The 22743-nt window shown below is 41.1% G+C and overlaps 1 protein-coding gene and 1 long non-coding RNA gene across 2 annotated transcripts in view; both read right to left on the bottom strand.

The window, feature by feature from the left end:
- Positions 1-14692, bottom strand: part of LOC117957583 — a 16339-nt gene extending 1647 nt beyond the window's left edge. The window contains exons 1-2 of the long non-coding RNA XR_004659539.1: positions 14681-14692; positions 1057-1067 (exon numbers count right to left, since the gene is read on the bottom strand). This is a non-coding gene — a long non-coding RNA (uncharacterized LOC117957583). The remainder of the gene's footprint in view (positions 1-1056; positions 1068-14680) is intronic.
- A 5750-nt stretch (positions 14693-20442) lies between these two features.
- Positions 20443-22743, bottom strand: part of hpgd (15-hydroxyprostaglandin dehydrogenase) — a 19814-nt gene continuing 17513 nt past the window's right edge. Inside the window, exons 6-7 of the mRNA XM_034893310.1 lie at positions 22557-22720; positions 20443-20992 (exon numbers count right to left, since the gene is read on the bottom strand). Of these exons, the coding sequence (XP_034749201.1) occupies positions 20869-20992; positions 22557-22720 (288 nt within the window). The 3' untranslated portion in view covers positions 20443-20868. The remainder of the gene's footprint in view (positions 20993-22556; positions 22721-22743) is intronic.

Below are 22743 nucleotides of genomic sequence, written 5' to 3' on the forward strand. Positions count from 1 at the left end.
CTCTGTCTTATCCACTGACTTAGCGGCTCTATGAAAAGGGCGAAGAGGAGCGGTGAAACACAGCAGCCCTGCCTCGTAGCCCTTTCTAAAGTAAAAGAGTCAGATAGGTCTTCGTTAATTTTTATCCTAGCAGATGGTTTATTGTATAAAGCAGCAATTACATCTATTATGGTCTGGTGGAACCCAAACTTGGACATAACTTTGTAGAGAAAGGACCATCTGACCGAGTCAAAGGCCTTCTCCGCATCCAGACTCAGTACAAGAGTCTCTATTTTTTGTTGAGCTACATGATTTAAAATATGCAAAGTTTTTCTGATGTTATCCTGCGTCTGTCTCTGTCTGATGAAGCCTGTTTGGTCCTTATGGATTATCACTGGCATGATGTTTTCCAATCTCTGCGCGATTATGGCAGTAAATAATTTATAATCAATATTTAGCACACTTATCGGGCGGTAGTTTCCGCATTCCAGTTTATCCTTTCCGTCCTTAGGGATTAGCGAAATAGTTGCGTCTCTCCATGAGGGAGGGATTATTTTCTCTTCCAGTACATTGTTGAAAACTCTTACTAAAACAGGGACTAACTGATCTTGCATATCTCTGTACCACTCGGCAGCAAACCCATCCATTCCTGGAGATTTCCCTCCTTTCAACTTTCTAATCACTGATCTTAATTCTGCTTCAGTTATCTCCGATATTAGTTGTTCATTTTGCTCACCTGTAATGTTGGGCAGATAGAGTTGGGAAAGGAAAGTGTCTATTTGCTGTTCATTATTCAATTTGGGCTGGGAGTATAGAGTTTGGAAAAAATCTCCAAAGCATTTCTGAATCTTTTCTAGGTTTGTTTCAACCCTTTTTGTATATATATTCTTTATTTTGTGAATAGTCCTATCAGCTTGTTGTTTTCGTAATTTAAATGCTAGGAGCTTCAGAGATTTTCCCCCTGCTTCATAATATTTCTGTTTAGTAAAAATAAGTTTCTTTTGTATTTCTTGTATGTTTAAATCATTCAGTTCTTTTTTCACTATCTCAATTTTAGCTCTTGTTGCCCTCCTGAACGTTTTGGAGTGCTCTTCCTGCAGTTTTTTCAGCTCAACTTCCAATTGAGTTTGTTTTTGTTGTCTAATTTTCTTTTCGTAGGAGGAAAAGGCTATTATTCTCCCCCTGACTACCGCCTTTAAAGCATCCCAAAGTATCGCCGGACCCACCTCTTTATTATCATTCTCCTCCAAATATTGTTTGATTTCAGTTTTCATATTCTCCTTAAAAATTTTACTATTTAATAAGTTTGTATTCAGCCTCCAGAGCGTGGATCTGCTTTTTTCAGCCAGTTGAAGGGAGATATAGATTGGGCTGTGGTCTGAAATTGGACTAGATTTGATCTCCTAACTTTTTAATCTATGCACATCTTTTTTAAACATGAAGAAATAATCTATTCTGGAGTACACATTGTGACAACATTATGAAATATTGAGACTTTCTATCTTGAAATATTAGGACTATTAGGACTTTCTATTTTGAAATATTAAGACTTTCTATCTTGAAATATTAGGACTATTAGGACTTTCTATTTTGAAATATTAAGACTTTCTATCTTGAAATATTAAGACTTTCTATTTTGAAATATTAAGACTTCCTATCTTGAAATATTAGGACTATTAGGACTTTCTATTTTGAAATATTAAGACTTTCTATCTTGAAATATTAGGACTTTTTATCTTGAAGTATTAGGATTTCTTTCTTGAAATATTAGGACTTTCTATCTTGAAACATTCCCCTCTGAGGTGTAGTGGAGTGGAGTAGGAAGTAGCAGCAGGGGTGGGTCTAGGATCAGACCTTGGGGGGGGGGGGGGGCTCAGCCCCTAATGAGAACAGCTCTAGGTCTTGTATCTCCCCTTTTTAAGTTTTACAAAAGTAAAAACATTACTTATTTTGGAGGTTAATACGCTTCTGGGCTGACAATGTCCCCGGATTTTCAGCGTCTGAGCACCTGTCAGCAATGAGAAAACAATTTGCAACGTAGGTTACTTTAAAGAGGATTATCGATCTTTTGCGTGGGTTCGAGATCCGTTTGTGTGCACAGCAAACGAGCTACCAACTGATATGCAGGAACAGCTTATTGAGCTGAAGAGTGACAGTCGACTGAAGGAACTCTTTAGCTCCTGCCCTCTTTCGTCATTCTGGGCATCATTGATGCAGGAATACGCTGAACTCTGTGACGTCGCCTTGAAGATTCTCCTTCCTTTCGCGTCAACATATTTGTGTGAGGCAGGATTCTCAAAAATGACTGCACTCAAAACTAAATATCGTAATTGTGCACAAATCGAGGATGATTTGAGGCTATGGGTGTTTCCCAATGTCAAGGAAGGATCCTTGAAAGCCTGAATTTGGAGGATGCCACGTCATCAACGTCATCAACGTCCGCCAAAGGACCGTTCCAATGTCGAGCAATCCTCCGAATTCCTCCAAGGACTGAGTCCTTCATTCAGAAACTTTCCCATAGACAGAGAAGGATGCATCTGTGTATCATTTGCGGTCCCAAATCACCCACAATCCTATGCGCGGGCCTTTGCCGTCTCGTTAAAAAAAATATTAGCGGACCTCAGCGGGAGTTCGAGCGGCATCGCTGACGGTGAAATAATAGTTTAAATGTAAGTATCTTTAGTTAAGCTACTGCAGGACCGTCACATGCCAGTGGTTGGTATTCCACTGCCAGGCCCAAACGTTGTGCCGAGCCCTTCTGCCAGCCAAACCCCCCGCCACTGAGACAGGCGAGAATGAGTCGTCTGATCACACCTCTGTCAGCAGTGGCGAGACCTTTCAATAGTGAGAGTTTAATGTCACAACTTTCCTGATGAAATCTGTTGCAATGGTCTTTCAAATGAATGATAGACATTTTTTTTTATTGCAGCGTACGAGAAACCACACTGGAGTCAACCAAGGCAGCCATGAAAGAGAAGGGCCTTCATCACACACTAACGGGACCATGTTGAGGAACTTCCTAAAACATCTAAGAGATGACCTCCAGATTGAAAATTCCTCACAGGAGGTGAGGACAAACATTAAACATTGTGCAAATACATATATTTTAACAAAATAGACCTGATCCTAAGGTGATAACATGCCTTCTTGTCTTTTCAGGTAGATAATGTGGCTCGCTACCTTTTCTACTTTAACCGCCGTGAACCAACCCTGGATTTGGTCAAGGACAGGCCGAACTCCAGGAGTACATTCAACAACCCACAGAGGCACAGTTATCCAAGCAGACCCAGCTGAACTATTTAAAAAATGTATAAAAAGGTTAGCAGCATTTCCTTCTGGGTATTTGATTAACTGTTATTAACACTTGAGTTGGAGTGTATTTGTAACTACATGTAAATGCTTAAATACTCGTGCTAATTCCCACAGATTCCTGACATACCACACATCAACAACCAACATGGTCCACGACAACCCAACCTTGCACAATCTCTGCAAAAGCAAGTTGTCAACAAGAGGTTAGTTCAATTGTTTAACTGGATTACATCGCAGATCTGTAACCAGTGGGTCAATTAAGGTTATTAATTACTTGTTTGTCTTTATGTCGTAGGTATGACACTCTGACGGCTTCTAAGATTACACCAAAAGACTGCTTAGCCATGCTAACAGCCGCCAAACCGGATTTGTTGAATATCATGGGAAAACTGCTTGATGACAAATCTCACTTTAGAGATGACAGACGCTGCTCTTGTCCTCTACTGCGTAGTGGCTGTTGTGATCCCAAGACACCTACAGCGACCGGGGGTAGAGAACATGACTGTAAGTATTATTTAACGTCACTGTTATAGATTGACAGGTTTGCCTTGTTATAATATTAGGCTTACTAATTTTTATAGTAAGCCGAGTTTTTATAGATAATGACTCAGTTTCTCCAAACAATGACTTAACTCAAATGGCAAAGTAAGGGATCAATTAATGAATAAGGACAATTGGGAAGACTTTGGCCATTTGAGTTAAGTCATTATTTAGAGAAAGGCTTAGTTTCTCAATTGACTCAGTTTCTCTAATGACTTCCTTTGGTTTGGAGTTGCAATGAAACGGTCTGAGAATTTCTGGGTCACTGAAAAGGGACCACAGAACTTCCAGAACCTGATCACAGGACTAAATTCTCAGCGCTTTCCCTAACGATCATATAGCATTTTCATTTTATTCTGAGCTTCTTGCTAATTAACTTTTCTCCAATTAATTTGCACGGTACAACCGCTGTCAGAACCATAATCTATTAAAATGGTCAGAGCCTCCCCTGCCTTCCAGTCATCATGTAGTAAAGGCGGATTTCATTACTGTGCAATATTTAAGATGTAATCCTTTTGACTGAATTGAACGGACTGTGCAATATTTAATATTTGATACACTGATTGTGCAATTTCATTCTTTTCTTTCATTCATCCATTCACTCAAACATAGATACTGTATGCATACACCTTAATGTCCCAAATGAATGAGTTATGAACCTGTGCTGTTTAACAGTGTTTTATAGTAATTAATATGTGCATTACCAGTTTGCAGCTCAAAAAGTAACACAAAACAAGACTTGATAAGAGTCTCTTATCAAGTCTTGTTGTTGTAAATTTGCATTATTTACCAGCAACAAAATGGCATTCATCGGAAATGATTGTGGCAAATTGCGAAGTCCTGTATGAGGGTCAAATTAAGAGGGAAGAGTGGAATTTAACGAGGCTAATTCGAGAATCACCACACCAATTGCGACTTTGGAGTGTATGGAGAGACTTCACAGACTTGCGGATGCGATGGAGGGAACCGCTGGCCATCACCAAGGGCAACTTGGGGAAGTCCTGAATTTCTCTGACGACACAACCGTCATCGGCCTCTTCCGGGACGATCTTAGCTGCTGGCCTAAGCTGCTATCTGAGCGCTGGAGGCTGGGAGGGGCGGGGCTAAAGAAACCAGGGTGGAGGGGGGTGGAAGTTTATTTAAAGTGGGTTGTCAAAACTTCTCCTAACCTCGTTTAAAAAGCGGTATGCAACTAACCTCATGTATTTAAAAAAATTTTTTTATATATATATATAGTTTTTTATATAAATTAAAGCTTTTTGAAGACAAAAGTGCTTTACAGGTACAGTGAACAGAACATAGTCTACATCTAGGACGTTCCACTTCAGGGATTGCTCCGGGACGGGATGTCCTTCCTCTTCCTTTGTGCTGTGATTAAACAAAGTTAACACAGCAGTTGATATGAATTCAACCAGTTCAAAATATAGCATATCTACTGTGGCATTATAGAGAAACCCCAGTTCAAACCGAATCAACATTTTGACAACTCAGTTGCTAAAGTTCCTGACTTTGCACTGGTCCCAAACTGCACAATATGGTGTCCGTTGAGTTTGAATGCTGATTAATATACTACAGCTTGGCACATTCCTAAGGTGGCCCAATATGTCCATATATATGGTGGAAATATGGAGATATTACAGACATAGAGGCACTGCTTGGGAGGTGGGGGAGCATGTTAACCCAGGTTTACTAACTCAGGCTACTTGAGGGGGATTAGAGTTGAGGCCGAGGCCACTGCAAGTATAGGTTGCTCAGCCAAAATCTGTCAGCTATGGCGTTTTTTCACTGCTGGTAAAAGCTTGACTCGCCTCGATTCACTTTGCGTCCGTTTTCAATTGCAGTTTGAGTAACGCCTCAGCGTGGCTGGTCACCATAGCTACGCAGCCGGAAACTTCCATGACATCATTTCCAACGCGACTCACAACAGCTACACACTTTCTTTTTTTTTTACTGTCTGTAACGCGACACACAATGGAGCACGTTGAATGTTTGTTGTTTTTGATTCTCGGCATGTGGCTACTTGCCACAGCCAGAAGAAATTTTTTGTTTCGAAAGAATTTAACGGCAGCAAAGAAAATCACTGCTGGAAAAAAAAGAAAAGTTTTGGAATTTCAGACAACATGTCTAATGTTCGCCGACACCAAAGGGTAAGTTAAGTCTCCTGGTAATGTTAGCTAACATTTGCATGTGTTCAGGGTCACAATCAGTATTTACTATACGATATATAAAGTACATAAACATTTTGAACACTTTACACATTTAAATATGTATGATGTGTACTGTTTGTGTTTCAGATCATTCACGCTTTGCAAATTTGCCGCCGCAGACCGTCTGTTTGGGCGTTCAATCGATCTGCCGAGTTGTGGGATGTTATTGTTCCTGGTTTCACACAAGCTCAGTGGGTTCAGAACTTCAGAATGAAGAAACATTTACCTACCTTTGCAACAAAATGCGTTCAGTGATGGAGAGACAGGACACAACCTTCCGCAAATGTGTGCCGCTAAAGAAGAGAGTGGCCGTGGCATTGTGGAAGCTTGTGACCGGCTCCGAATACGGAACTTTCTTTGGAGTAAGCGTCACAACTGTGTGTCGGTGTTCAAGAGTTTGTTGCTGCTGCAGAGATGTTGTTGGTGCCAGAACTGATTTGTTTCCCAGACCAGGAGAAGTTTGCAGAAATGGCTGCCTACACTGAGAGCAGATTGGGGATCCCACAATGTGTTTGTGCTATTGATGGATCACACATATGACTGTGATGTACAACTGGTGATATGTATGGTTCTGACCTGCTGTGCTTTGCAAAATCTTTGTGAGAGGCATGGAGAGGCCTACGACAATGACTGGGATGCATCTGGGCTGGCAAAGCCAGTGTTGACACTGCCACAGGATGCAGAGGAGGAAGGCAGGGATGTACGTGAGGGTTTGAAGCGCTTCTTAACTAAATAAAAACCTTTCTCCTATATATAGTCTTGTTTTGTTGACATGCAAGTCCTTAATATAGAACCACAATGAAAGAAACATACAATTACTCAAATTATTTAACAGATGTGCAAGAATGCAGAGAACAAATATTATGTACATATGGAAAAATGTGTCCAGATTAAAAGCAAATCCTTTTTAGTGCCAAATATATAACTTTGTGAATAGTGCAAATAGTGCAAAAGACAAAGGGTGGTAAGGTGCAGATTTTTAAAATAGCCTATACATACAAAAGAGAGGTAGCAGCAGTGTAATGATTTTAAATATTGCACAGTATGTGGGAAAAAGTGTGGGGGTGGGTTTATCCATAATGGGATACTATCTAGTCCAGGGGTGGAGGAACTGGGTCCCGCTGTCTGTGCATAGCCTGCACAAGCTGGCTCAAAGTCCAGAGGAAGGCCTGATTAAAGGCTGCAGTTGCTGCTATTTCTTCACTCCTCAAGGCTGCTTCCTGCTCTCTTGCCTGTGCTAGACTACCCGGAAATGGCGCTCCCGCTGCTCCTGATCGGACCCATGCATGTCCCTCAGGAGAGCCAGGTGCTCCTGCTCCCTAGGCTGTTTCTTCCTCCGGCCTAAATTAAACATTTTTTTTTATTATTAGTATTAATTTAAGCACAGTGAATAGACTCCCATACTAAAGACTAGAAGAGTTGACTTTTTCTGTCAATATCATGCTTAACCGGTTGCCTTTGCCCACAGAAAGTTAAATCAGCATGTCTGGGATATCTTCATGACATTCAGTTTTAAATGTGAGGTTACTGCGTTCTTTCACCCACACAAGTAAAAAACAACAACACAGGCCACAGTAGTTCTCCTAATACTGTGTCTACCGTGCATATTTATGCAAATAACTTGGGTGCTTTATGTGCCATATCCATTTGACTGCACAACATTACATTTTGCGTGCATAAAAATTCACGTTCCTCTCAGGTTTTCAATCATTATATACTAACCGGTAGCCGGAGTTGCAGGTGACAAAGGTGCTGCCCGTGCTGGATTCGCCGGCAATGACGCTTCACCTGCCCGTGCTGGAGTTGCCGGGGTCGACGCTTCTCCTGCCCGTGCTGGAGTTGCCGGTGCCCAAGAGTCATCGATGGGAGTCTCTGAATGCTCCCAAGATTGTCGAAAAGGAATCTTGAATAGAAAAATCAGTTGCCTGTTAACCCTCAGGTTGCACATGTGTAACTGCAGGCTGTATTATCACAAACGTTTTCGTCTCAAGCTCATTGGGAAATAACGTTAGCACTAGCAGCGAACTAGAGCTAGCAGTAATAGCATTAGCTTATTGTTATCTGCTCATGTTTTACACAAGTTTACGAGTAGCCTAAACTATCATGGTTGTTAGGTGAGCTTAACAATAGCTAACTAACTTCAACAACACTTTCAAGCAGTGTGCCTACAGACGTTAAAGTTTAAAAACACTTACCATCCTCTATCATGGACTCCAACAAAGTTGTAGCCGAGTCAAGTCCGCACTCCCTCCCATTGCTCGACGGTCTTTGTCCGTATATTGCGTCCATATGGTCAAACCACTTCCAATTTTTCCTTTTGGAACCACTACGGCCGTTGTGTTCCTTGATGGCACTGTAGTCGCTTTTTTGCTTTTTTAACTTCTCTCTGCACTGCTGGTAAGGGCGACTGTAACCATGTGAGGACATGAGTTCATCGACCTGTTTGTACACCTTCTCTTTACGTGTTGCCCCATCTAGCTCTCGCTGGATCCTCTCATCCGCAACCAGAGACAAAAACGTCTTCACTTCCTCGGTCGACCACGGCGTGGTTTTGTCGCTTTCCATGTTGAATTTTTAAAAGTACAAACAGTGTAGAGAGTAGATACTCTGTCTGGTGGTGGCTGGCTAGAATTATTTAAGAATGGCGCATTTGTTGCACACACAGTCCGCACTTTTGTTTGTTGATGACGCAGTGAGAAGTGACGATTCTCTCCGACCAACCAGCAGTCTGCAGGTTTCCACGTCACCTTTTGGGATCGCCTCAACTCGCTTGGAACCTCGACTGAGGTAGCACTAAAAAAAGTACCTGGTAGCAGGTCCCAGGGACTTTTTTTCGTTATGGAAAACCAAAAAAGGCAAGTAAATCTAGTTGAGTAGATACCACGCAGTGGAAAACCTCCACTAGAAGCCCCCCCCCGCAAAGTACAATTGCTGATGTCCTGAATAGGTTCTAATTAGTCAAAGGTCACATTGACTGGCCGAAGGAGAAATGGAGCAACATTCTGTGGACTGATGAGAGCTAAATACTTTTTGGGTCTAGGGGCCTCAGACAGTTTGTCTGATGACTTCCGACGTCTTCACAGTACACTGTGAGGATAGGAAAGCACGGGGGTGCAAACACTATGTTACTGGGAGGGGTCTATTTAGCGGGAATCATAGAACAGAATAAAACGGAAAGCCTTTATTGTTATTATACACAGGTGCAGTACCTGTGCAACGAGATTGAAGCAAAACCTTTACAGTGTCAATACAAAATATAAAAATATAAAATATAAAATGTAGGTAGTGCAGAAAAGGGGGGGGGGGATGTGGTGCACAGTCCTGAGAACAACTATATACATATATAAAGTAGTAAAAGATAAAGGGTTTGTATACACAAACCCTTGCATTAATAACCTTAATTGACCCACTGGTCACAGATCTGCGATTTAATCCAGTTAAACAATGTAACAAACCTCTTATTGGCAATTTGCTTGCTGACACTGTGGGAACAGCCTTTCTGCAAGGTACTGATGAAGTCCATGAAGCTTTTGCAGAGATTGTGCAAGGTTGGGTTGTCGTGGACCATGTTGGTTGTGGATGTGTGGTATGTCAGGAACCTGTGGGAATTAGCACAAGTATTTAAGCATTTACATGTAGTTACAAATACACTCCAACTCAAGTGTTAATAGCATTTAAACAAATACCCAGAAGGAAATTCTGCTTACCTTTTTAAACTTTTTAAATAGTTCAGCTGGGTCTGCTTGGACAACTGTGCTTCTGTGAGTTGTTGGATATACTCCCGGAGCTTTGGCCTGTCCTTGACAAAATCCAGGGTTGGTTCACGGTGGTTGAAGTAGTAGATGTAGCGAGCCACATTATCTACCTGAAAAGCAAAGAAAGCATGCTATTACCTGAGGATCAGGTCTATTTTGTTAAAACATATGCTCAATGTTTAATGTTTGTCCTCACCTCCTGTGTACAATTTTCAATCTGGAGGTCATCTCTCAGATATTTTAGGAAGTCCCTCAACAAAGGATGGTCCCGTGAATGTCTGTTATGAAGGCCCTTCTCTTTCATGGCTGCCTTGGTTGACTTCAGCGTGGTTTCTCGTACGCTGCAATAAAGAAAAAATATGCTTTTTTATCATTCATGTGAATGACCATTGCAACAGATTTCATCAGGAAAGTTGTGACATTAAACTCACCATTGAAAGGTCTCGCCACTGCTGACAGAGCCGTTATCAGATGACTCGTTCTCGCCTGTCTCAGCAGTGGCAGTCACCAGCGGCTGGGGGGTTTGGCTGGCAGAAGGGGTCTGCACAACAGTTTGGCCTGGCACTGGAACACCAACCACTGGCATGTGACGGCCCTGCAGTAGCTTAACCATCCAGGTGAGATCATGGTCATTAGATAAACCACTTCTGAGCAGATTGTAATTAAAAACTCTTCCAGTCTGCAGAATCTCAAGGGTGTCCCTCTTCGCCTTCTCCAATGCAGCCTGGATGGCTTCAGCTGACTCCGTTTTCATGCACACCCTGCGCAGATGGACAGACAGCATGTCTTGCGTCTTGATGCACACCGGGCACAGCAGGAAGTGCCTGTTGGACACACTAGAAATGGAAAAAGACATTTAATTTTACTGAAAGTTGTCTTTGTAACTTCACATAACAGTTAATAGTGTTGTTTTCAATTGTGAGCTAAATTTAGTCAAACATACGTCTTTGGAGCCATGTGGAAAACTGGAAAAACCTTTAGTCAGGATCTCAAAGTTTTTCTAGTAGCCTGGATATTGATATAATTTGATCTGTGTTCTTCAGAAAAGGTGGTGGTGGGTTCAAAGCAGTGTCTTCTGGTCTTCTCTGTTGAAAGGTGAGTTCAGCCGATCCCAGAAGTCTCAGCAGAAAAGTAGCTTTCTGGAGTCTGAGGTAAACATTAAATACCCTCCTAAAATTAATCAGGAAGGGGTGGAGATGTGATCGCAGCACTGTGATTGGATATCACAGCACAGCCTTTTATATCATAATCATGCCCTTCAAACAGGCCAACAATATCCCCCACCCCATTATGTAAAACATAGCAATTGGCCAGAAAGGACCTCTGCAAGTCAATGGCAGTCAGGTGCTAACTGCTGCAGATGCAGCTTGAACCTGCAATGGCCATTAATCAGCAAGATGGCCCATTATTCAAGAGCTTCAGCTGTGAAGCTAAAGTTCTTGAATAATGTGATGGGTGCTGATAACTGTTGCCAGATGTGCATTTCCCCCAGCCAAACAGGTTAAACATACCAACACCCAGATGTCTGCCTATACCCAGATGTTTTGCTGGGTGAGGGCACACTTGGCAAAATCTTTAGGACATGTCAATAAATGTTTAATTGTAACTAACCCAAACAAACAACATGATTTCCTTCAAAGATCACACTTTGGAATTATTAGTTAAAGTCACAACACATAATTTTATTGGCATTTAAAATGATAAACTCTGCATACTGTCCATTAATCAAAACACAGCAGTTGGCCAGCCAGTCTAGTAGCTGGTTACCTCCGAAGTTTCCCTCTGGATAGCTGGCGCTATTCTATGTAATAAGAGCTTGTGATAAGAAAACTGTTTATTTATACATTTAAAGAGAAAAAACAGAAGAAACATTAGTATTTTCAAACTTTAGGACATGTCATTAAATGTTTAAATGTAACTAACCCAAACAAACAACATGATTTCCTTCAAAGATCACACTTTGGAATTATTAGTTAAAGTCACAACACCACAGTCACATTAGTAAAATAGATTTAATTTTATTGGCATTTTAAATTATAAACACTGCATACTGTCCATTAATCAAAACACAGCAGTTGGCCAGCCAGTCTAGTAGCTGGTTACCTCCAAAGAGTTACCTCCATCTGTAAAGATGAAGTTCTTGAAAAATGTGATGGGTGCTGACAACTGTTGCCGGTCTGCCTTTCATCCAGCCAAACAGGTTGCCAACAATACAATAATTAACCATTTAAAGAAACAAAACAGAAGAGTGGTAATTGGCCACAAAGGACCTCTGCAAGTCAATGGAAGTCAGGGGCTAACTGCTGCAGATGCAGCTTCAACCTGCAATGGCCATAAATCAGCAAGATGGACCATTATTCAAGAGCTTCAGCTGTGAAGCTGAAGTTCTTGAATAATGTGATGGGTGCTGACAACTGTTGCCAGGTGTGCCTTTCACCCAGCCAAACAGGTTAACCATGCCAACTCCCAGATGTCTGCCTACACCCAGATGTTTTGCTGGGTGAGGGCACACTTGGCAAAATCTTATAGTTACAGGGTACAGTTTGCTGCATCCAATTGTTGTAAAAAACATAATTTTAAAGAACTTGCTGGACTTTAATATGTAATCAGCAAGATAACTTGAGTTATTTATAACTTTTCTTAGCCTGTGATAAGCAAAGAGTTTCTTTAAACTAAAATACATTTGAGGAAACAAAACATAAGATGTGACTCATACAAATGAGAGATTTTGCAGTATTTTAAGACATTTTAGATCACAGTCACATTAGTAAAACAGATTTGTTTGTTGAAGGAAAACTTAAATTCTTATGCCATTTCTCTAAATGCCCTTTGTTGCTCACAGACTTGAGTATGCACCCATGCGCACAGTGCCGGCCACACTACACCCCCTGCAGGATCAGTATACACACAAGACCACTTGTCCTTACCAAAATTTGCAATTTTCACTTGGTGATCTCGTTTCTGAAACCTTTATCCGACAATGCAAGCGTGGTATGTTTAATGTAGACTACCAAAACGTGGTACACACGAGTAGCACACAAAGACTTACAAAAAAGCTCACTGGAACCATACCCTTAGCAAAAGAGACAGTCGAAGATTTGAATTGAAAGTTCAAAATTTGTGCGATTTTGGCCATTTCTACATGTCGTACTATAACAAACTCCCAGAGATTTCATCCGACCTACTTCATCCAAGTTGGTCCGTGCCATCTTAAGACCTTGTAGATTAAAAGTTATTAAAAGAATTGTAATAGCGCAAGAGTTAATTGTGCAAGTTATAGCGCACCATCATCCGGTAGGGGGCCAATGAAAAAGGAAGTGGGTGTAACTTGAGTGTACACTGACCAATCGGCTCCAAACTTTACACTAATTTCCAACCCTGACAACATCTACAGGCCGAGATTGATTCCAAGCTACAGCGCCCCCTAGTGACAACAGGATGTAGGTCTAAAAGTCAAGGCGCTACACTTTAAAAATCTTCTCTTAGAGATTTCATCCGATCAACCTCAAATTTGTTTTACGATGAAAAGTTATGAAAAGCTTGAGTTTTCGTTCAACGGTGTGGGCGTTGCGCAATTTTGAGCATTTATCGGTGAACAAAGAAGTTGTTGTACCTTGAGTGTTTGATGTCCAATTTGGCCGAAATTTCTCACAATTTACCAGAGTCCAGGCTTGAGGACACCTATGAGCAAAAATGTACCTTTGGCTTTTGCGACCCCTGGTGGCAGCAGGAAATCAGCCTTATCTGACAAACACCATCCCATTTACGTGAAAGTTATAACGTGTGGTCTACATGTGATACTGAGCCACCCGCTATACTCTAACCAGGCACCTTTATGACTTTGCACCGTTTAAGATGCAGATAGGTTCCTTTGCCTTTGGTCACGGTCATTGCGAGCAGCGGCGCCCGACAGTAAACGCGCCGTGTAAGGAGGTGCGAGGACCCGTCCTACTTCACCCTGGAGCTCTGTAGAATGGCCCCAACTTCCTAGCATAGAGAGTTGCCGCCGGGCAATGCCAGTCTGTCTTTAGTGCAGGGTGTCCTGTCTTTACCAGCTTATCGGAAGCAGCGGCGCCTGCTAGTAACCTCGACATGCAAGGCCTAGAGGTAAACCCGCAGGACGGAGGAACCGTCGGCCCGAACACAAGCAGGAGGCCGGCCGGCGGGGGCCATCTAATGGCGGGTCACATTTGCGAATTGGTCAGTGGGTGAAAAGTCCAGAGAAACGCTGCCAAAATTAGGACAAACACTGGTAAAAGTGTCCATTTGAGGTCTCTGTTGGTTGGGCCTACTTCCCCAAGACTCCTCGGTGCAGTTCTCTGGAGGTCCGTGTTTTTATAAGTGGGTTTCTGAAATTGTGCGGGAGGTGGCTGTGAAAATCACCACAAAGTGGCTTTCACCAATGAAGGAGCAAAAGTGCAGAAGTGGTCAACCCTCTAGCACCTCTCACCATCCCCGGTTGAAAAACTTATAAAGAATCCAGGGGTTTGCGCCCCTGGTTACTTAATTTTTCATACTTTTTTCCCCCAAAGTTTTCCAAACAAGGAAGGGGAAAGGAAACGGTTGAGGGTCACCTCTACATATTCACCCCCTTCCTTGGTCGAAACACTTGGGGAAAATCCCACTAAATCACAGTTAAAGTTACCCCAGAGAAGGTGCTCAATGACCGTGGAGAGCTCTGCCCCTTCTCCCTGCCCTTCTCCGGCTGAAAAAACGTGGAAGAAAACACTAAATCAAGGTTTACGTTATCCCAGAGACAGTGCTCCATGAGCGGATATAGGGCTGCTGTTTCCCACTCTCTTTCTCCGGTCAATACTTAGAAAAGTCGGACACCTTTGCTGTTTACATCAGCGATTTATAGAATGTGATGGTAGTGGCTGCCAGAACCACCCCAAAGTGATGCTCACCGGAGAAGGGAGAGGCAGGAAACCCTCTACCACCTCCCCTCGTCCAGTCTAAAAACTTTAAAAAATTCCAGAATTCTTCGCCCCTGGTAACCTAACCTTTACATGTTTTTTTTCAAATTTTTTCAACCAGGGAAGGGGATATGCAGAAGCAGGTGACTTTCCCTGCCTTTGCATCTTGCCTTCTCCGGTCAAAATACTTTAACCTTTTAACACTTTAAACAGGCTCCAGGGCACTCTGCCAGCTTCATTCCGAAAGTGGGTGAGTCTACACCTATCCAGTGTTTCAATCAGTTAATATCAGATCTTTCTGAAGTAAGATTTTAAAATTAAAGTCTTAAACGTGCAAGTAAAACTGTACTTTAAATCTTTTTCAGCTTGTTAAAGCCATATTTTCAGTCTTTTCCGGCTACTCTAAAAAGGAATCCTCCTGTTAAGCCAGCTTTATTCCAACTCTGGGTGAGTCTACACATATCAAGTGTGTCACTCAGTTATTATCGGACCAGCTTCTCTCTGCTAATGCCAACTTATTCTAACTTTGGGTGAGTCAACATATATCCAGTATGTCAATGAGGTAATATTGTCAAAAAAATAATATAGTCTTTTTCAGGCTGTTAAAGACATATTTTTAGTCTTTCTGAGGCTACTCTAAAAAATAATCCTCTTGATAAATCAGCTTCAATCCAAAACTGGGTGAGTCTACACATCTCCTGTGTGTCACTCAGATAATATTGAGCCTTTCTGATTTAGGACTTTAAAATTAAATCCTTAAATATCCAAATAAAGATGTGTTTGAAATCTTTTCAGGCTGTTAAAGGCACATTTTTAGAATTTTTAAAGCTTCTCTAAAAAATTCATCCTCCTTTTAAGCCAGCATTGTTCCAACTCTGGGTGAGACAACACATTTCCAGTGTGTCCCTCCGGCAATATTGGATGCCTCTGATGTAGAATTCTAAAATTAAAGTCTTAAATGTCCAAGTAAAACTATGTTTTTAGTCTTTTTCAGACTACTCTAAAAAGGAATCGTCTTGGGTGAGATAACACATATTCAGAGTGTCACTCAGGAAATATCGAGCCATTCTTATGCAGGATTTTAAAATGAAAGACGGAAATGTCCAAGTAAAACTGTATTTAAAATCTTTTTCAGGCTGTTAGAGGCATACTTTGTCATATTCAGGATACTATAAAAAGGAATACTGTTAAACCAGCTTCATTCCAACTCTGTGTGTGACAACACATACCCAGTGTTTCACTCAGGTAATATTGTACCATTCTGATTTATTATTCTAAATTTAAAGTCTTCAATGTCAAAGTAAAGTTTTATTTGACACTTTTTTCAGGCTGATAAAGCCATATTTTTAGTCATTTTCAGGCTACTCTATAAAGGAATCTTACTGTTTGTCAGCTTCGTTCCAACTCTGGGTGAGACCACACATATCCAGTGGGTCACTCAGGTAATATTGGACCATTCTAATTTATTATTCTAAAATTAAAGGCTTAATGTTCAAGTAAAGCTATATTTGATGTATTTTTCAGGCTGTTAAAGCCATATTTTTAGTCTTTGTCAGGCTAATCTAAAAAAGGAACCCTCCTGAATGAGACTATTGCGGCCTCGGCCTTTCGGGCCAGAATGCGATTGTATTGTGATGAATTAAAGGTGTAAATAAATAATAATTTATCACGCACACACACACACACACACACACACACACACACACACACACACACACACACACACAAAGACATATTTACAGTTTAACAAGAACTTTGGGTGATGTTGAAACATGCCTTCAAAGGGGGGTGTTTTTTAAAATTTAAATCCAATCATAACATTGTCCAAAATGGCTCACCACAGCAACGAGTCAAAAAGCATCCCTCTCTGTTTTGGTGACTTGGGTATTTTTTTTTGGGGGGGGGTGGGGGTTGGGGTTATTATATGCAAAGGTGCAAATAAATAATAATTTATCACGCACGCACACACACACACACACACACACACACACACACACACACACATATTATTATATGCAAAAGTCAATAAACTGAACAAGTCCCCGTGACATGAAGGACAACACAAGTCTTTAAACTCCTGTGACCCAGAGGTAGATTTTGAGACCTCTGGTGGTGAGGTCTCTCCAGTATGGCAGTAACGAGCCTGCTGACTCGACTCCTGCTCCCCATGTTCTGGCGGCGGATCGGCCATATAGGATGGATCCAAAAGGCTCACAAGAGCTCTAAATCCAACATCATCCACAATTCTCAAAGTGAGTCTTGGTGACAAGGGATTCATCAATCCTGTCTATTTCCTACAACACAACAAATGTACATGAATTAATTAAGAAGTGCATTTTAGGCCTATTAAAATGTGAAAAACACAATCGGTTAAGACAGAAGTATATTAAGACACTACTGAAAAGGAAGAACTGATTCAGAAGAAAACTTTACCTGACTGTTGGATTCAGCTTTTCCAGAGGCAGTGCTTCTTAACATGGATGAGCTATGGTTGTTAAAGGCCTCAACACTGGACCTACAGAAGAATTTACAATAAGTAGCCTAAGTGATGTTTTTTTAATGAAAGGATGTACTTTTCTCATGTTTGGCCATATTCTGGGATCATTCTTTTTACCCTTGTGTTGTCTTTCTGCCGACCACCCAACTTTTGGGTTTTCTGGGTAAAAATCTTAAATTTAAACCTTTTTTTTTTTCAACGTTTTGGTCATCTTTTTTGCCAATTTTTTTTGCTTTACCCCAATGTTTTCGTCACCTTTTTCTGGGCTTTTGAAGCTTTTACAACTTACTTTTATAAAAACAAGAAATCAAATGCTATACATTTGAATAAAACAGCCAACATAAGAATATGAGCCAACAAGATTTCAGATTTCCTATTGTCATTCCACCGTACACTGTAGTACGAAATTACGAGCGAAGTTCACAGCGTAAAAAAATATTGTACAGAAACAATTAAAAACCACCATGGGAAAATCAAGATAATAGCTACATAAATTAAAATTTGTCTCGGTTTGTGAAGCAGTGTTTTGCATGTCCTTCAGTGTGTTCAGTGTGTTAAAATTATCAGGTTTATCAGCTGTTAAGAGGGTTGTCAGTTTTGCAGCTTTGTGGTTTCCTGTTCAAACTGTCTCTTTCCATTTAGTATCAGCAGCACATTTACATATTGCAACTTTTTTAGCCATTTGTATAGCAACCAATACGTCTAAAATGAGCTCTTTATGATTTATGAGCTTACCGCTAGAGGTAACCATGCCCCGATTTTCCACTGCTAAGCAAACGCATGAACAGTTGAAAATGCATATTGACATCAGTGTAATTAGTTGCTATTTTACCTTTAGCCAATTTGCTTCTGGTAATGCAACTCATTCAGCAGCTTGTGTAGTATTAAGGTTTTGTTAGAGATTTAGTCATTAGCATTTTTCATTTGTACCATCTGGGTTCTCTTTGCTAGATCCATCAACAAACAAATGAACTGTGCATCTGAGCACAGAGTGTCAGTTAGGTCAGGTCATGGTCAAGATTCTGAGTCATCCATCAGTGACTATATGTAGTGATGTGGATGGATTTAGTGTTCAATAGTCATGCATGAGAGGTGTCTAGATGGTGAGAGATAAGAGATTTCATTTTGCAGTAATGTGACAGCTACTGTATTTAGCACCAAAGGGTGAAACAAAATGCCTATATTGCCATTGATGCTGCCACTCCTGCCTGAACACAGGCTCTAGCTGCAGCTTGCTGGAGCAATATGCAACTGGTCTTTGTAGTCACCATAGGCCCGGGTCAAAACTGAAGACGTGACTCCGTCTTTCCAATCCACTATCTGTGGAAAGGTTTTAGAGTAACCCTGCTGAACGTCCTAACAGCTGTTTTATTTGAACAAAAGCATCATCAGCTTCTGATGTCCATACAATAGGATCTTAGGCAGTAAGTGGAATATCACATATTAGGGCCAACAATGGGGCAAGCTTTGCAGCATAGCTGGAAATCCAGCTTCCGCAAAAAATCCTAAAAAGCTTGTTTTTTTTGCTCTGGGTTTTGGTGCTTGCAATGTAGCAATTTTCCGATTCTCATCCGAATGTTTGCCCTCGTGAGATAACGTCTTGCCCAAGTACTTCACAGTTATCTGCCAAAGCCGCAATGTATTCTTACTGACCTTATGTCCTTGCTCAGAAAAGAAGACATGCCAGGGTGTCGGGTCATAGGCCTGTTCTGACGATAAGGCCACCAAAGTGTCATCGACGTCCTGTTGGAGCTTCCAATTTGGCAAGGTTAGATGGGTGGAGACTCACAATACCCTGGAGGGATTCTGGTATAGGTGTATCTTTTCATTTTGTAGGAAACCACGGACTAAAACTGGCTCGCCTTGGGATAGAGAAGAAATCATTACCGATATAAATATTTTTATCAGGTTGGATCAATCGTTCCTCTTGTTCTTCTGTAAGTAAGCAATATAACAGCTTCTCTGTTGTCCTCTCTGTACATGACTTGCAGGTTTGGCATGTATTGTCAACTTCAATAATTTGTAAAACGCATTTAAACTGACATTTAAAGAGTTAAAATCCTGAAAATTGTTGAATGTTTGGCAGTTTTGCACCATTTAAAAATATTGATTCATGAGGATTTTTTGTTTTTTTTATGCGTATATTTTTGCAACAAAGGTGTCCAAAAAATCTGTGTTTGACTCAAATTCTGCAGAAAAATGATGTCAACAAAGTTAATTAATTAATTAATTAATTAGGACGATTGTGGAGAAACCACCGTTGAATCACATCCACTTTGTGAACTATCTCCAATCTTAAATAATAACTATAATTTCTAGAATTGTTGGGTCTTTATTAATTACGGAGTGTGGGAATTGAACTATAAATAAAGTTGAATTGCATTGATTACACAACATATCCTTGGGGCTTGAAGGATCAGTAATGGGCACCAGACAACCCCCCCAGGAGGGCCCGTGTTTTTCAGAGAACCCGATAACCCTAACCTACCCACAACCTTTTCAAAACCCAGTGGTTTTGTTTGAATTTGCAACCCGTTTTAAAAACGGCATCAAAGCTTAAAATGTAAATATATGTTATTTAGCACTTTTCTAGTAACGACTACTCAAAGCACTTCTTTTGTGTATTCTCTTACTACACAATATCCATTGTACAGGTAGTGGTCCATTCATTCTTTATCTCCATGTGTAGTAGAAGGGGACAATTTTTCATGATTCACATGGGGGGCAACAGAGTCTGATAACTTGCTTAGTCAACCTAAATTGGAGTGGGACGGTAGTCTTTCTCTCGGGATCTCGTTGGACAGGATTTGTTTTGGGGGGGCAGTCACGTGATCGGGACACCGGGCTCGGGATGGGATGGGAGCGACAAGTGATTCCCTTGTCACCCTCCAACCCGTAGCTCTTGGTAGGTGTTGGATGTCCAGTACAGGGTCCAAATCTGATCCACCAGTACATGTATCTGGTGAACATGCCAGTCCCTTCAAAGCTGTAAATATGACGGATTACATCTGAGCATGTCACAAACCTCAGCATCCTTCATAGTCAGTCCTGGCCCCATGCATCTGCACTGCATCTCCGCCCTTTTCACCAATAATGGCTGCTGTAGTTGAGAGTACTCTGCAAAAAACAAGCTGGAACCACTGTGTGGATGCACAAATGGCATACAATTACAACGGCTTATTGTTGACATAGTCTTACATTGATTGTGGAATTTCAATAAACGAGTCCCATATCTCTCATATTAAACTATACCACTGATTTATTTTTATTTTGACATAAATCATATATACCATCTGTTAAATAACAACTTTTACAGCTGATAACACTGTTTAATGACATAAGCTACATAATGAGTGATGTCGGAGGTGGATGACTCAACTATAACACATCAAAAAGCTAACTGAAAAAGACTTTGGTTTAACCTCTGAAATCATGATCGTCGTGTATTGGTAACAATTATTAGACAGACAGCAATTTACTATTATGTTAATAGCATTCATGTTTTGGACACGTGTAGGCCTATATACATGATCAGGCATTATTCAGGTCAGTTTGATCCTGTAGAACCAGACTGACGCAGCCTAATGTCCTGAACCCGTTTATGGTGGGTTTAAGGCCCTGTATTCTCCTCAGCAGCAGCATGGAGTCCAGTATACCAAGGCTCAAGCAGACATGGGTTCATAGGTGTGGAAGTGGATTCCCTTGGAGCATGTGATCTTCATCACCGCTCCATTCAGACTGGTGTCAATAATCATCCTCATCATTCCCTCCGCTATCAGTGATGGCCTGGAGATAAGCGGAGAGAAATGTGTCATTAGATGAGATTACAGATGGAAAAGAGACACACACACACACACACACACAAACTTAACTTCATCTGCAACTTCCTCTAACTTACAGTAACGCTTCCCTTCTGCTGCTTGTCTCTAAAGTATCATTCGGCTGCAAAGTAGATTCTGAACCAATGAGTGAAAAAATAATGCAATAACCATAATAACGGAGTTACAATAAATCTGAACACAGACAGAAAAAAGACAATGAGTGGCTCCGAGGTTCTAATTAGCTTGTTAATTGGAAAGAGTCAAATGGCAAATGTCTAGGTAACTAGGACTATAGCTGAATGTTAGCCGGCTTGCTAACACTAGCGCATTCCCAGAAATGTTGATTCATGTGCAGTTTGTTCAACTTTCTTTCACTGAAGGAAATGAGCATGTCCACTTACGTATGTACTAGTGAAATAAAAAGCATTCATGTACAGTATTCTTGGAAAACTCATGTGTGTGTAGATCCTATACTTGAGGTACTAAACACAGTTTATGCTACTTATGTGCTGGCACAACATAACAAAGCACTACATTGTGCAATTGATGTATAAATAACTTGATCATTTCAAACATTTCCTAATATTAAATGATGAAATGTAACTTGTTATGATTGACTGGCAATGATATTAGCATGTCGTGTGTGTGTCTGTGTATATGTCTATTTGGTTGTTTTGGTTTTATTATTCATCATAGTGCATGTGCATATCGGGATGGGGATGAAAACATGACTTATTTTGCTGGGGCACAGCCATAAATGTTGGGGCATGTGCCCCAATAGAAAGGGTCTGGCAACGCCTATGTCACTTCCAGGTCAACACAGACACACAACAATAAGCACACAGACACATTCTTTCCTCACCAAACAATGTGCCTGACCATGTTGGAACAAGTCTGTGTGAGTAATGGGAAAGTATGCACGCACACACACACACACACACACACACACACACACACACACACACACATAGAAATCTACCAAAATAGCTTAGTAAACATGCGATGCATCCTGGTCCATGTATGTTCAGTTGTTCCTCAATCCATATAGCACACAATGTATTTATTCAATGGACTACATTTATCATTATCTGACTGGACGTCCACATTAAAGGTGGCACATTTTCACTTTTGTTGACTGTAGAAGAAGAAGAAGAAATTGTCATTAAGCCCCACTAGCTTGTATTTTTTTGCTGTATGATGCAATGAACCAAGGTTCTTTATCTCCAGACGTTGTCATTTGCTCCCAAAGGAACCAAATATGAATGAATTAGTATGTGTTTGACTCCCATCATCAACACTGTGGCTCTAGACTGGGTAAGCCCCGCCCACTCTGCAGGTTTAATTATCCTGCTTCAGTTCACAATTTTTGCAGGAACCAATCACAAACCGGCATCTCTCTGCAAATGACTTAACACTGAACGTGTAGTAGAAAATACTAACACTTCATATCTCGCTATACATGTACAGTGAGTTAAACTGATTTGAGTTAGGAGTATTTTGACTGCTGATAAGTGTGTGATTTAACTCACTGTAAAACTCCAAATTTGCTCATGCTGCGTTTGAAATCATCCTTGAACTTGACGAACTTGCCCATGTTGTCCTCATGTTCCACTGAGTGCAGCAGAGGGGTGTCGACGAAGGCGGGACACAGGACGTTGATCCGAACGCCGTACTGGCCCAGAGACGACGCGTCCTGCAACAACGTGGGGGGGGGGG

This window comes from Etheostoma cragini, chromosome 2 (assembly GCF_013103735.1).
Source record: "Etheostoma cragini isolate CJK2018 chromosome 2, CSU_Ecrag_1.0, whole genome shotgun sequence".
Classification (NCBI taxonomy): Eukaryota; Metazoa; Chordata; class Actinopteri; order Perciformes; family Percidae; genus Etheostoma; species Etheostoma cragini.